Source organism: Pseudopipra pipra, chromosome W (genome assembly GCF_036250125.1).
Source record: "Pseudopipra pipra isolate bDixPip1 chromosome W, bDixPip1.hap1, whole genome shotgun sequence".
NCBI classification, from domain to species: Eukaryota; Metazoa; Chordata; class Aves; order Passeriformes; family Pipridae; genus Pseudopipra; species Pseudopipra pipra.
In genome coordinates, this window is record NC_087580.1 from 23,562,777 (window position 1) to 23,578,836 (window position 16,060).

Consider the following 16,060-nt stretch of genomic DNA (forward strand, 5'->3'; position numbering starts at 1 on the left):
GAATCCGGCACTTCCCCCTGGTGAAGTTCTCAGGGCTCCTAAAGAGCCGGGAGGTCACGGGATGTCAAAGAGCCCCACGGAGCTAAAGGGACCCTTGGGACACTGTGGAACCTCCTGGAATCAAGGGGCCTTTGTGACATGTGGGGCCTCATGGAATCAGAGGAACCCTGTGGAATATCATGGAATCAAGGGGCACCTGTGACACTGCAGGGTCTCATGCTCCAGAAGGAACCCTGGGACACTGTAGGATCTCATGGAACCAAGGTGCCATTGTGACACAGCATGGCTGCAGGGAATCAGGGCTCCAGAGTAAAAGTCCATGGTCTCATGGAAAAAATGAATTCTGGGACACTGTGGAACCTCATGGAAACAAGGGACCATTGTGACACTACAGGGCCTCATGGAGCCAAAGGAACCCTGGGACTTTTTGGATCCTTATGGAGTCAAGGGCCAGTTGTGACACTGCAGGGCCTCATGGAACTAAAGGAATTGTGGAGAACATCCCAGTAACCCAGGAACACTGGGACATGCAGCTCCCTGTGGAACCAAAGGAGCTCCAAGACATTCTGGAATTCATGGAACCAAGGGCTCATTGTGACACTCCAGGGCCTCATGGAAGCAAAGGAAAACTGGGACACTGTGGATACTCGTGGAACCAAGGGGCCATTTGACACGTGGGCCCTCATGAAAGCACAGGAACCCAGAAACATTTTGGAAGCTCAGGGAACCAAGGGGCCATTGTTACACTGTGGAACCTCAGAGAATCAAGGGCCCAGTCTGACAGTGCAGGGCCTCATGGAGCCAAAGGAATCCAGGGACACTGTGGAACCTCATGGAATGAAGGGGCCAGTGTGACACTGCAGAACCTCATGGAACAGTGGGAACAAGGAGACACTGCAGAACCTTGTGGAAACAAGGGGCCTTTGTGACACTGAGCAACCACCTGGAATCAAGTGGCCCTTGGGACACTGCAGGGCCTTGTGGAACAAAAATGCCCTTGGAGACTGTGGAACCTCACGGTGTCAAGGGTCCATTGTGACATGTCAGGGCCACATGGAACTGAAGGAAACCTGGAACAGGGCAGAACCTCCTGGAATCAAGGGGCCATTGTGACATGTGGGGCCTCATGGAACAAAAGGAATCCTGGGAAACTACAGAAACACATGGAAGCAAGTGGCCACTGGGACACGTGGGGCCTCATGGAATCAAGGGGCCATTGTGACACTGAAGGGCCTCTTTGAACCAAAGGGGCTTGTGCTGGGCTGTCATGGGCCAGGGCAGGGGCAGCTGGAGAGCCCCTGGCCCAGCCATGAGTCACGGGCTGAGCCATCAGCTCCTGCTGAGAGAAGGGACCTGACAGGAAACATTGGGGCAGTTTGGGGGGACACAATGGAAGGGAGAGATTGAGCCATTAGAGAGTGTCCAAAGGAGGGCAAGGAAGATGGGGAAGGGCCTTGGGGGGAAGGCGTGTGAGGACACTGAGGGCACTTGGTGTGTTCAGCTGGAGAAGAGGAGACTGAGGGGAGACCTCACTGCAGGTCCAACTTCCTGGGGAGGGGCAGAGGAGGGGCAGGGTCTGAGCTCTGCTCTGGGGGGACAAGGGACAAAACCCAAGGGAATGACCTGAAGTTGTGTTAGGTTGGATTTTAGACAAAAATTCTTCCCCCAGAGGGTGGTTGGGCACTGACCAGGCTCCCCAGGGCAGTGGGCACAGCACCAAGGCTGACAGAGCTCAGGAAGTGTTTGGATGATCCTCTCAGGCTCATGGTGTTACCCTTGGGGATGGTCCTGTGCAGGGCTAAGGGTTGGGTTGGATGATCCTTGTGGGTCCCTTCCAACTCATCCTATTCTGTCATTCTGTAATTATCAACCCTGTGTTCAGCACAAACCAAAACCACAGCCCTGCACTGGCCACAGGGAAGAAATTTAACTGTACTCCCCCTGAAACCAGTACACCCTTTAGGGGCTCTCCCAGAAACATCCCACAGTCCACTTTCCACCTGGAACCAGTGACTCTGAGTTCCTGCTTCCCCAGCCCCAGGGATGGTCTCCTTGTCTGCTCATTCCTCCACACTCTCTTCTCAGAGATGGCATCTTAACCAGACAAACCCCTGGGAATAATTTACTTGTAAGTCTTCAAATCCTTTGTGGTTAATTAGACAGATCTCAGAAGTGCATTCCAAGTGAATATATTGTATTAAAGAAACAATGAGAAAACATTTCCTTTTTTATGTCCCGTTTATTTTTTTCCTGTTTTAACATTAATATCAGCAATCCCCAGTTGATATTGATCCTGGGCAATTCTTAATTCAATCTGAATAGATAAGAAAATCAAGACCCTTTCTGTCTGACAATCCATCAGACTTTACCCCTATCCCCACCCCACCATTCCCTCATCAAAGCCCTGGGACTCAAAGCAGCCTTGGGCAAATCTGAGCTCCCTCCACTCAAGGCTGGACCTGCAGGTTTCAGCTCCTTGGCACCAACTCCCACCTGCTTGGCTTGGAGAAAGAGCTGCCCGAGACACAGAGGGATGTTCATTTATTGCCAGCAAACAAAACCAAAGGAAGGCACAGCTCAATAAAAACAAAAGTCCTTCCCCTGCTGTATATTAAGTCCACATTGCCTCCACTGAAGTCCACTTTGCACAGTAGATAGCCTTAGACCAATGGCAAACACCTTCTGTGTCAAGCACAGATCCCAAGATCCTCCAAACACTCCCTGCCCCAGATTCTGTCCATATTTGCCCTTTGCACACAGTGAGTCACACACTGAAGTCACAAGTTCCCTTGAACCACAGTGGGAGGAAAAGAGAGAAAGTGAATGAATTTGTGTGTTGTGCAGAGCTAAATCTGCACTCATCCCAATATTCTGGGCTTACAGGACCTTTATCAAACACCTTCTGCAGCATCTGTTCACTGGGCAAACATCTGTGTGGATGGCCAGGCCCAAGGAGTGGTGGGCAATGGAGTTCCAGCCAGGGGTGTTCCCAGGGCTCAGCACTGGGCTCAGGGCACTTCAATCTCTTTCTCAAGGATCTGCACAAGGGCATCGAGTGCAGCCTCAGGCAGTTCCCAGGGCACACCAAGCTGGGGGGAGTGTTGATGTGCTGGAGGGCAGGAAGGCTCTGCAGAGGGATCTGGACAGGCTGGATCCATGGGCCCAGGCCACTTGGAGGAGGTTCAACAAGGCCAAGTGCCGGGTCCTGCCCTGGGCTCACAACCACCCCAAATCCCTGACCATGCCCTGCAACTGGTCCCCACAGCCTGTCCTGTGTCCTTAATCCCTCCATTTCCAAGGACTCTGTGGGACAAGGGAGCTCTGTGCTCTGGGTACGGAGGGAGCTCCAAGTGCCACTGGAGTGGGAACCCCAACTCCTCAGGTTTGTGTTCTTTGGGAGATGTGGAACTGGTGAGAGAGCTACAGAAAGGTTTCTATTCATGGCCAATATAAAAAATAGGTAAAGATGATACATGTTAATAAACATCAAAACTCTTCTCTCAGCTCTCTGCGATGTCCCGGCAGCATCTGATGTGTCACCTATTCACAAGGCATTTCCATACAGGAAGAGTTTTAGACACAAACATAAGAAAAGGTTGTTCTCTGATGGATACAAACACAATTAAGATGTTGACTAATGTGCTATTTAATCTTCTGAAAGACTGGGCAGGTCCCTGAAGCTCAAAGCATGAAACCAGTCAATTGAGAGGCACTGAATGAGCAGAGAGCAACTGGAGGAGGAAACCAGGGAGCAACAGGAAGGACACACAACCAGCAAGTCTGCTGAAGAGATGTCCTCAGACATGACTATTTAAACAGGAGAGGTGGAAACACCTGAAGATAGAGGGAGATGAAGTTATAGACGGAATAGTGGTACTACAGGTAGAGGGGCAGATCAGTATTTCTTCTCCTGCCATCAGTACACGTCCAGAAAATTCTTGTTCTGTCATGGTGGGAAAACTTTGCCATTTCTTAAAAGTACTCCAATGACCCAGTAATGAAAATGTGCTTCAATATTATTTAAATGTGAAAGTATTAAAGCTGTGCCTCTTTCCAGACAGACATCACTTGTCAGGCCATGACCAACAGCACCACAGGCTGTGCTGGATTATGGGGTGTCTCCAGTGGCACAAAGGAATCAAGGGGCCATTGTGACACTGCAGGGCCTCATGGAACCAAAGGATCCCTGGGAGGCTGCATGATGAAAAAGGGAATAGAATACAGAGATGGAAAATGTCATGGTTTCAGGAGTTTTAGTATTTTAGGCCGTTTTTCCAACACTGTTTTGGAGGGACTGTCTCTTTAAGAAGGAATGCCTGCCCCACGCTGGGGCTGGGCAGGGAGGGGAAGAAAGAAGGAAAATGCCAGGCAGCAAATGGAACTTTTTCTCCTCCCTGGACCCCGGGGCTGGTGCCTGGAGAGTCCTCACGGCGCCGTCCTGCCCCGGGGCCCTGCTGCTGCCGCCCTGAGTGCTGAGCTCGCTCAGCACCACCAAGGCCGGGGAGAGCCCCAGAGTGACCCTGAGCCCAGGAACGTGCTTCTGCTTGTGCCCCCATTTCCCAGAGTTTCTTTGGCTTGCTGGGCCACAGGGGGGTGGTTATCAGGCAGGACCCTCCACCATTTTCCCACTTTGTTCCGGGAATGCCAGGTGGGTGAAGAATTCCCCTCTTTGTGGGTCAGCTGTTCCCTGTATATCTTTGTGGTTGCTGCTATTTCCTTGTCAGTAAACTCTTAAGAGTTTTATCTCTCTGTATTAGTAAGAAATAAAAAGGAAGGGATTCATTTCATTGGAGTTCCCACCCCAATTTTTGTCTTTAAACAAAGACAGCCCCTCAGTTGCATGAGGTTGTGCAGAGTCACAAATGCCCAATCGTTCCATAAGGTTCCACAGTGTCCTGGGATTCATTAGATTCCCTGAGGCCCTAGACTGTCACAATGGACATTTGATTCCATGAGGTCCTGCAGTGTCACAGTGGCTGCCTGATTCCATGAGGTTCTGCAGAATCCCAGGTTTCCTTCAGTTCCATGAGGCCCTGCAAGATCACAGTGGTCCCTTGACTCCATGAGGTTCCACAGTGTGCAAGGCTTCCTTTGGCTTTGTAAGGCCCTGCAGAGGCACAATGGCTCCTTGATTCCATGAGGTTGCACTGTTTCCCAGAGTTCTTTGGCATCAAAAGGCCTTGCAGTGCGACAATGGCCCACTGATTCCATCATTTTCCCCAGGGTCACAATGGACCCTTGATTCCATGAGATTCTGCAATGTCCCGTTGGTTCCCTTTGGTTCCAAAAGGTTCTGGGATGTCACACTGGCCCCTTGATTCCCTGACATTCCACAGAGTCCTGGGGTCCTTTTGATTCCATGAGGTTCCACAGTGTCCCATGTTCCCTTTGGTTCCAGGAGGCCCCAGTGGATTCCAATGGCCCCTGGATTCCAGGAGATTCCACAGTGTCCTGGAGTTCCCTTGTCTCCCTGACTTTTGGCAGTGTCCAGGGTCCCTTTGTTCCCAGGAGGTTCCTTTGTTTCCATCAGACCCTGCCACGTCCCAGACTCCCTTTGGTTCCATGAGGTGCTGCAGGGTCACAATGTCCCCTTTATTCCAGGAGGTTCCCCCATGTCCCAGGGTTCCTTTGGTTCCATGGGATTCCACAGTGCCAAAACTCCCTGGTTCTTATCCTTCCAACATTTGTGGGCCCATTCTCTCCCTGCCTGGGATGGAGCCCCATTGTGTTTGTGCAGGAATGGATCCATGGCCATCCTGCCACTGCCCCAATTGAATGCTGCACAAACGTCACTGCAGGCCCGACCCTGGATGCAGGAACAGTCTGGGAACTCCAGGCCTGCTGACATTCAGCAGAGCCAGTCGGGGTCCCAAAGAGCACAAGTGATTGACTGCAACCCCTGCAGTTCTCTGGCATTGCTGGGGACAAAGGCAGGAACTGCCAGGAGCTCTGCAGAGCCCTGACAGTGCCACTGCAATCCCAAGCTGCATTGCCCGGGGCAACCCTCAGCACAGCCAAGGCCACAACCCTTCCTGAAAGGTGTCCCTTCTGGGCAGGGCCAGGGGGACAAACCCCTCCATCTGTCCCTGCACATGTTGGGTCCAATTCTCATCCCCCACTTAGGGACAAAGTCAGGCTCCATTGGGTGTTTAGCTTTGCATTTGCTTCACTCTTTTTGCTTCCAACACACACACCCCCCAGTCTGGGTAGAGTCTGGCCCCCCAGAGAACACAAGACCTGACTAGTTGTGGCTCCTGCTGCAGTGGCTGGAACTTGGGCCACAATCTGTGCCAGGAGCAGAGAGGTCCCTCCCCACAGAGACTTCTTGGCAATGGAGTTCTTAAGAAAAGGGGACAGACTGTGGGGATCACTTGCAGGGCACAACCAGGGACGTGTCTTGAACAGCCTCCTGTTTAACATGACCAGCTTTTTCATCCTCTTTTCTCTCTCTTTTCTCATGCTTGGTCCTCCAAAGACCACTGGGATCCTACCCTTGCTTTGGTTCTTTCCTAGACATCCCATGGCAAGTCTTACCCAGTCCCCAAATCCCCTTTCTGGCTGCCCATCACGAGTCTCAGAGCCCGAGGCCAAATCCCCCATCCTCAGTTGCAAGGTCACCCTGAGAGGTTCTGCCATTGACCCACTTGCTTCAAGTTTCCTACAGATACCTTGGAACTTCCTTGGAATTGTTACCTTTTGGGCATAGAAGGGTTTCTCCATAAACATGGCAGTTCATGTCCTCAACATGAAAATTCTTTGGAGAAAGAGTTTGAGACTTTAGACTCAAAAGAATCCCAGAATTATTTGGTTTGGAAGGGAGATAAAAGGTCATCTGGTCCAAGTCCCTGGACATGGACAGTGACATCTTTTATTAATTCAGGTTACTCACACTCCCTGACCTTGGACAAATGCAGGGATGGGACATCAATTTATCTGGAAACCTCTTCCAGTTCTAGCCACCCTGATTGTTAAATCTTTCCTCCTATTATCCAGTGTAAAACTCTTCTCTTTCACTTCAAAGCCACTGCCCCATGTTCGGCCACTACAGGCCTTGGTAAAAAGTATCCCTGTGATTTCCTTAGACTATGAGCATGACATTTTCATCTGCAAAAACATCTGTGAGTGCCCAGAGATCTCCCAAGATGGGCTTGAAAGGTCTCAAGCACATGAGCACTAGAGAAGGGCTAAGGAGCTGTGGCCTCACTGGTGTGGAGACTGAGGACAGTACAGGACAGCCCTGAGAGGGCTTGAAGGGAGGATTTAGAGATGGTGGATCCTTTTGTCAGAGCAGAAAAGAGCATGAGAAAGAAAGAATTAATGCCAAGTGCAGCTGGGGAGGTCCCGAGTGGACATGAGGAAAAAGGAATTTCACTCCATGGAAAACGCTGCAACAGGTCAGCCAGGAGGAGTCTGGATGAGGCCAAGGCTTTGTGTGTGCAGGAAGAGCCAGGGAGGATGCAGAGATGTCAGTGCAGGAAGGTGCCAGCCAGGTGGGGCAGCCGGGGGGATGACGACAGCCTGCAGGGAAAGGGGCAGGGCATGGACACCGTAGGACAGCCTGGGCTGGAGAGGAGACAGGGAGGGGGAGAAGCTGAAAGGCCCCAAAAGAGCCACCTTCTGCAGGCCTTTGGCCAGGGCTGCTGTCTGTGCCCCTGAGGCCAGGAGGAGGGGAGTGCCCCTTGCAGCCCTGGGGCCTCAGGGCCTCCTTGTCCCTGCTCAGCAGCCTGGCAGGTGCCACCCCATGGGCCTGCCCTTGGCATTGCACATCCCACATCCCAGTGCCCCAGGAAGAGCCCTGAGGAAAGAGGCAGGGACAGGATCTGCCTTCCATGGGCCTGGGGGTCAGGGCTTGGCCCTTTGGATTAAGGAAACAAGTCAAGGTTTCTTCAGCATCACAGCCACCTTTCCCTTGCTTGTCCATCCTTGGCATCACTGTCTGCAGTTTCCTGCTCTAACTGGAACCTGGGGACACTTTCTCAGTTGTGTCCCTCAGTGAGACTCATTAGCACTACAAGAAACTTGAGTGTTTCAATCTCACTTTGACTTCTTGAGAAGTTGTTTGAACTTCCTCTCAGGGACTGAGTCTCATGTAAACAACCCCAAACCCCCTGAGGGTCATGAAATGCCTGGGGCTGTTGCTGTGCTGCTGAGCTGGGCCGGGCTCCTGGCACACAGGGAGCTCCTGGCAAGCAAGAAGAGCTTCAAAGAGACAGCTCTGCCCAGGAGCAGCTTTTCTGCACAGCCCAGCAGGGCTGAGGGCACTGCCTGCAGCACCCAGGGCACAGGAGAGAAGGCAGAGAGATGAGAGGCAGCCTGGGCTGGCAGGTGACTGAGCTCTCACCACAGGAGAGACCTCCCCAGGATTTGAAGGAAGAATTCTCTGGCTGTAGGAAAGTTCAACTTGTCTTCCTGGAGGCATCTCCTAAAGCTGGCACATCCCACAGCTTCCAGGATCTTTCAGCAGGACTCTCCCAGTTGCTGCAGTGCAGGGGAAGTGGCCATATGGCAGAGCAGGGCAGGAGCTGCAGGCAGCAAGGGCAGAGAGGAGAAGGGAGCAGGAGGTTCAAGGGATCCTGGGCTGGGAGGACAGGGCAGAGCTGCTCAGGGCAGGAACCTTGCCAGCCCTTTGCCACGGTCAGGCTGTGGCTGCAGAGCAGTGCAGGTGAGTTCCTGCAAGTGCCTCTGCCAGCTGCCAAATGGCAGCAGTGGCAGGAGCTGTCAGGATGGCTCTGCTGGATTTGCTGGGGTGCAGCAGGAGAAGCTGCTGCAGAGCAGGACTTGCTGCTGCCCCCTCAGAGGCCCAGGGCAAGAAGGTTCCCTGTGGCAGGGCTGGCTGTGGGGTGGGAAGGTGGGGGTGCAGCCAGGGGTGCCCAGGGCTGTGGTGCAGAGCAGGGGCCTGCCCCCAGGGCTCTGTGTGCTGGGGCAGGGACTCTGCTGCCTGCCAGGGTCAGCTCTCAGCCCGGCCAAGGAGCTGCCACGGCCCTGCAGGGAGAGGGGGGGTGGAAGGAGTGACCCCTCAGGGCAGGGCAGGGCTGGGCAGGGCCCTTCAGCTGCAGGCTCAGGGCTCCTCACAGCTTCAGCTCCACCTCCTCCATTTCCAGGGGCCCTTCTCAGGAAGCACATCCCCCCAGAACACCTCCCCCTTCCCAGCCACCGCAGGGGTCTGGGATCTGCTCTGCAGCCCCTGCCCAGGCAGAGCTGCCCCTGGGCACTGGGCTGGGGATGGCTCTGGCAGCACTGGCAGGGAGCTGAGCTGGGCACAGGGAGGGGCTGCTGGCAGGAACAGCTCCTCACCCGGAGACAGGCAGGCAGGGACAGGCAGCTGCTGCCACAAGGGCTGGGCAGGGGGATGGGGGCCCCTCCCTGCTGTCCCTGTGGCACAGACCCCTTCCCTGAGCAGCTCCTGCCTGGGCTCCTTTCCCAGCCTAAGCAGAGCCTGTGCCCTCAGGCCCACGGGGGCTGGGCTGTGCATTGCCCTGCAGCAGCCAGAGCCCAGGCAAGGACAGGGCCCTGATTTCCAGCTGTCTCTCTGTGTCCCTCCTCCCTTGGCAGCAGCACTGTGGCATTTCACTGCCATCTCCTGCTGCCTGGGCTCTCCTTGTTCTCACCACTGGGTTTTCTGAGCCACTGTGTGGTTTTTTGGGGTGGCAGATTCCTGTCCAGACACAAACCCTTTGGGTGCTGCTGTGGGGATGTGTCTGTGGGAACCAAGTGCCCAAGTGCCCTCCAGGCACCTTCAGGGTATTCAGCTGTTTGCCTGGGTGTCCTGCAGGGCTGCAGGTGCCCTCCAGAAGAGCACAGCTCTGCCATAGGATCTCTGTGCTGCACAGGATCCCCATGGAGAAAACTCCTCAGTGCTAAATCCATGGAAATGCTCTGGGCAGCTGCAATCAGCATTTTGTGTCTCCCTCTGGGAGGGGAGAGGTGAAAAGGTGAGGAGTGTGTCAGTCTGTTCTTTGGACATGGATTCCTGGATCTCTGGGCAGTTTCTCTGGAGGGGAACAGTTGAGTGTGATGCTCCTCCAGCTCCAAGCTGCCAGCACAGGGCAGCTGAGCCCAGGACTGATGGGCAGAGCAGCTCTTCTCTCTGCACTAAGGGACCGTCCCTGTGCCCCTCAGAACCCACAAGACTTGACCTGCAGTGCAATAGAAATGTCAGGGATTTCAAACCTCCACAACCTCTCCTAAGGGTGGCAGGTGCAAGTGGGTGAACAAATCCAAAGAATTCCCTCAGCTCAGTCCTTCATTTGGGCAAATTGCAAACAGCAAAACTGAGAAGCTCTTGGATGTATCACGAGTACATTTAATGTGAGATCACCCTGCATTCCAGGTTCCCTCTCCCAGCAAAGAAAGGAGGAGTCCTTGGGAGCCCATCAGAGAGTTCCTGCTTCCAATGTTTCCCTCAAGCAGCAAAAGGCAGAGCTCAGGGGAGGGAGCTGCAGGGAGGTCTGAGTGAGGAGAGAGAGCCTGAGAGTGGGGTGGCTGAGACGGGTAATGTTTGGCTGCAGAAGCCTGGTCTAACTCAGCAGTGACTTTTCCTCCTCAACAGATCAAAATAGTCTGGTGAAGGAGTAGCAAATGTCCAACAGCAGCTCCATGTCCCAGTTCCTCCTCCTGGCATTGGCAGACAGGCGGGAGCTGCAGCTCCTGCACTTCTGGCTCTTCCTGGCCATCTCCCTGGCTGCCCTCCTGGCCAACGGCCTCATCCTCAGCACCGTAGCCTGCGACCACCACCTGCACACCCCCATGGGCTTCTTCCTGCTCAACCTCTCCCTCACAGACCTGGGCTGCATCTGCACCACTGTCCCCAAAGCCATGCACAATTCCCTCCATAACACCACAACCATTTCCTACACGGGATGTGCTGCACAGCTCTTTTTCTTTCTGTTCTTCATCTCAGCAGAGTATTTCCTCCTCACCATCATGTGCTACGACTGCTACGTTGCCATCTGCAAACCCCTGCACTACGGGACCCTCCTGGGCAGCAGAGCTTGTGCCCACATGGCAGCAGCTGCCTGGGCCACTGGCTTTCTCAATGCTCTGCTGCACACAGCCAATACATTTTCCCTGCCCCTGTGCCAGGGCAATGCCCTGGGCCAGTTCTTCTGTGAACTCCCCCATGTCCTCAAGCTCTCCTGCTCACACTCAGGCTACCTCAGGGAACTTGGGCTCATTGGGGTTAGTGGCTGCTCAGCATTTGGTTGTTTTGTTTTCATTGTTTTCTCCTATGTGCAGATCTTCAGGGCTGTGCTGAGGATCCCCTCTCAGCAGGGACGGCACAAAGCCTTTTCCACGTGCCTTCCTCACCTGACCGTGCTCTCCCTCTTTGTCAGCACTGCAGCATTTGCCAACCTCAAGCCCCCTTCCATCTCCTCCCCATCCCTGGATCTGGCTCTGTCAGTTCTGTACTCGGTGGTGCCTCCAGCACTGAACCCCCTCATCTACAGCCTGAGGAACCAGGAGCTCAAGGATGCCCTGAGGAAAATGATGACTGGATGCTTTTCAGGAGCGATAAAGTGCCTGTGTTCTGGTGTGTAGCATTCAGAAAGGGACTCACTAATGGCCCAGCCTTCCTGCTCACATTTTTCATGGAGGTCATCGGGTTCTTCTTGCAATAATTTTCCCTGCAATGATATATTATTATGCATCTGCCTTCTAATTTAATGTCTACCCATTGAATTTGACCCAGGGATATATAAGTGATGTATTGTTTTCTATGAGTATTTAAACAAAATAAAGGACCCTGCAGTGCCTTCTTTGTCCAAGACCCTTCTTCTCAGATGTTCCTAAAGGACAGCACACTGCAGGACAGGGGGTATTTGCAAACGGGAAGGGGACAATAATCCCAGCCCAGCAGCACTGCCAGGGAGCAGCAGTGCTTGGTCTTTGCAGAGCTGCTCTCTTGCCACTCCCACACTGTCCTCCTGAGCCCCTTTCTCGCTGTAAGGCCTGAGTGCTCTCTGAGCACGGTCCTGGGGGGTGGAAGCCCTTGGAGCACAGGCAGGGACAGGCCCTGGGAACTTGTGAAGCAGAGCTGGGCTCCCTTCCAGCATCTCCAGGATGCTCTGGGATCTTCTGAGGGCACTGCATGGACTGGGTCACTTCTTCTGTCACCTTGCTCTAGGGCTGCAACTCTCCTGCAGTGTCACCATGACACTCCTGCTCTCTGCTTTCCAGGTTCCATTTTCAGATCCAGTCTTCCCCTCCTGTTCACAGGGACATCCTGTGAGTGCTTCAGAGCTGCCATCCTGGGGCAGCTCCTGCCCAGCGTGGGCAGGCACAAGGTCTCTCCAGCTGCTCCTCTCCCCTCCCCAGTGCCACTGTTTTCTGCAGCCTCCTCATCCTTGCCCAGCACAGCCCTCCTGGCACAGTTGGACACAGCCCTTGTTCTCCCCCCTCCTCAGGCACCTGCCCAACCCCCTCAGCTCCAGCCTGATGGCCACAAACCTTCAGGGCAGGGAGGCACCGGGGAAAATGCTCAGGACACCCATGGACTGCAGGGAGAGACCACTGGAGTGGTGGGTCTGTAGGGAGAAATCACTGCTGCCTCCCTTCTGAATCACCCTCAGGACCTGGACAAGCCTGGATTTTGTTTTGTTTCCATGAGGCTCTGCAGTGTCAAAATGGCCCCTTGATTCCATGAGGCTGCACAGTGTCCCCAGGTTCTTTTGGCTCCAGAATGCCCTGTAGTGTCATGGTGGTCCCTTCAGTCCATGAGATGTCCTCAGTGTCACAATGGTCCCTTGATCCCATAGGGTTCCCCACTGTCCCAAGGTCCATTTGGCTCCAAAAAGGCCCTGTAGTGCTACAGTGGCCCCTTGATTTTATGAGTTCCACTGTGTCCCAGGGTTTCTTTGTTTCCATGAGGCTCCGCAGTGACACAATGGCCCCCTGGTTCCATGAGGTTCCAAAAGGTTTCAGGGTTCCTTTTGTTCCATGAGGCCCCAAATGTTAAATGGTCCCCTGGTTCCACAAGGTTTCACAGTGTCCCTGTGTTCCTTGGTTTCCATGAGGCCCTGCAGTGCCACAGTGGCCCCTTGATTCCAGGAGGTTGCACAGTGTTATCACAAAGCTGAGCCCACCCAGATAAAAGTTCAGGGGAGATTAGGAGGAACTGAGACAAAAAGGAAGAAAAGAGGGGATTGACCAACAGAGAAGAAAGATTTTGATGAGGTAAAACCAGGTTCAGGGAATGTTGAGGGTGCTGAAACACTAACTGTGCAAACACTCCTGATGGACCTTTATGCACTTTGTAACCTGAAGCCCCAACACTACCCAAAAGTGCTGCCCCTCCCATTGAAAGGAATCCACTGCTCTAATTCCAAGCCAGAAAAAGCCCAAACCCAGAACTCCAGACTCTTTACTGTCCTCTGGTGCCCACCCCAATCCCAAATCTGTATTACCAGTATGAAAAGCCAAGCTTTAATCCTAACCCAGCCCAAAAAGCTCTTCCCCTAATCAGGAACCAGACACTGCCAGCAGAACAGCAAACCTCCCAAAGTTCTGCCTAATCCCCACCCTGAGCTCTAAACCCCAAGCCCTGACCATTCAGCACCCCCACAGCCCTTGGGAGCAGGGCAAGGACCTGGAGGGCCCAGAGCAGGCCCAGGGGGTTGGCAGAGGAATGGGAGGTGACCTGGATCTGCTCAGCTCTGCAGTGACCCCCAGGAGAAGGGCCTGGGCTCTGGCAGGGATGTCCTGTGGCACAGGGGCAAAGGATCCAAGGTAAGAAGGCCAAGTGCACATGGCAACAGCCAGAGCTGGTGCAGAGCCATCAGGGAGGGTCTAGAAATGCTGCTGGGAGGGGGTGGGAAAGCAGGAGGGGTGTGTGCAGCCTGCAAGGCCAGAGCAGCAGCAGGGCCAGGGCAGGACAGCCTGCAGGAGAGATGGCCAAGGGCTCTGGCAGGGCTGCAAGGCCCAAAGGCACCCAGGCCTTTGTCCCCTTGCCTCTGGCAGCTGCCTCTGCCACTCAGGCCACCACAAGCCACTTTCCTGGCAGGTTCTGCCCTTGGGTTCTGCCTCGTCCCTCCCTCAGCAGCCTGGCAGGGGTTGCCCAGTTTTGGGCCTTTGTTGTTCCTCCCCCTCCCATCCCAGTGCCCCCAAACAGCCCTGAGCCAGCCGGGAGGGACAGGATCTGCTGGGCCAGGGCCTGGGGCTCAGGCCTTGGCCTTTGTGCTCCACAAAACCAAGGCAGGCTTTGCTCAGCATTGCAGGGGCCTGCCCAGAGCCTTGGTCTGCCTGCACTCCTGGCCTCCAAGGAGCTGCTCCAAGGAGTCCCTGGGGAGGCTTTGGCAGTGCCTGCCCTCAGTGGGGCCCAGCAATGCTTCAAGGCACTTGCAGTTTGGCTTCTGACTTCTTGAGCAGCTGCTTCAATCTTCTCTCAGTACGTGAGGATGATGGACTCATCTCTAAACACACTGTGGGGCTCATTAAAACACTGAAAAACAATTTCTTTCTCTTCCGTTAATTGTCTTCATGTCTTCAAGACATAAACAACTAATTAGAGCTGTTTTGTAGTTTAGCTAAGGAGGAAGATTTTAAAGTGGAAGTCATGAAAAATATATTTTTTTGATGAAAGGGAATGATTTACACAGAGCCTTGGGATGCAAGAGGGTCAGGGTGCAAAGGATTTGGACATAAAGATTAGGAGTTAAAAGAGATTAGTAGCATTTAGTTATTGACCAGTTGAACGGTTATCAAGAGATTCAACAGCATTTGCCACAATTTTAACAGTGACTGTTAAAATTATAGATTCCCAATAACAACATTCACCCCACAGTCAATTCACACCCACACCCAGGCAGAGATGTGTGCACACATCAAGAGCTGGGTGTGGAAAGGTCCCTCTCCCAAATTCTCCTGTTGTCAGGGAAACACTCCCCCAAATCCCTTTGTGTTTCCCACCAGACAAGGGTCCCAGCTGGAGGAGTGTTGGTTGAGGGGGATCAGAATTGTCCTGGCCATCAGCGCCGCTCTTTGGAGTGTTGCAAACTGGAGGGTTCCCGAGCTGGGAGAGGCTGCCAGAGGTGTCCCACTGAGAGGGAGGTGCTGGGGAGCTGCCAGGGCCTCCCTCAGCCCCGCTGGGTGTGGGCTCACAAGGGGACTGGCTTTAGTTCTCTGCTGAATTTCCATCCTGGTGTCAGGAATGACTGCAGTTTCCAAACTATTTGGGAATTGTATCCAAACTGTTCCATTTGGGCTACAGTTCAGGCAGGGAATTTTCCAAGGCTTTCATGGGATGACTGATTATCTTGTGTTCCCAAACTGTTCCACTCCAGATTGTTCCCACCTGTATCATCCAGGAGCACCTGGTCCAGTCCAGGGACACTTCCCCACAGCCCTGGTCCAGTCCAGGGGCTCTTCATTGCTCAGCTGGTTTGGTCAAGGCTTGTCAGGAGCTCCTGAGATCATTGACCTGGCCTGAGGAGAATGGGGGGAGGATGCACCACCACAGATGCTCTTAAGAAAAACATTTTGTAGGGATTTCTCTGAGCACTCTCCAAGGTGTTTGCAGATGAAAACGTTGTCCTCATAGTCTAAGGGATACATTTTACCAAGGCCTGTAGTGGAGGAATATGGGGCAATGGCTTTGAACTGAAATAGGGGAGATTTGTATTGGATAAAATGAAGAAATACTTACCAGTGGGGCTGGCAAAAACTGCAGCAGGTTCCCAGAGAAGAGGAAGTCCCCTTCCTGGATTTGTTCAAAGTTAGAAACTTTGAGCAGCCTCAATTAGTGAAGATGTCACTGTCCACGTCCAGGGACTTGGACCAGATGAGCTTTTATATCCCTTCAAAGCCAAAGCATTCTGTCATTCTTTGAGTCTAAAGTCCCAAAACTCCTTCTCCAAAGAATTTCCATTGCTAGGACATGAATTACCATGTTTTTGAAGAAGCCATTCTAAGCCCAAAAGGTAACAAATTAATTCCAAGGAAGTTCCAAGGTATCTGTAGGAAACTGTAACCAAGTGGGTCAATGGCAGAACCTCTCAGGGTGACCTTGCAGCTGAGGATGGGGGATTTGGCCTTGGGGTCTGAGACTCATGATGGGTAGTCAGAA

The 16,060-nt window shown here is 53.3% G+C and overlaps 1 protein-coding gene across 1 annotated transcript; it reads left to right on the forward strand.

Annotated features, from left to right (window-relative positions):
* Positions 1-10,959: 10,959 nt before the first annotated feature.
* LOC135406371 (olfactory receptor 14J1-like) lies at positions 10,960-11,538 on the forward strand (the record flags this gene model as incomplete). The annotated part of the gene is made up of 1 exon (XM_064640774.1): positions 10,960-11,538. A coding segment is annotated over one exon (579 nt), but the record flags the coding sequence as incomplete, so codon positions are not given.
* Positions 11,539-16,060: the final 4,522 nt, after the last annotated feature.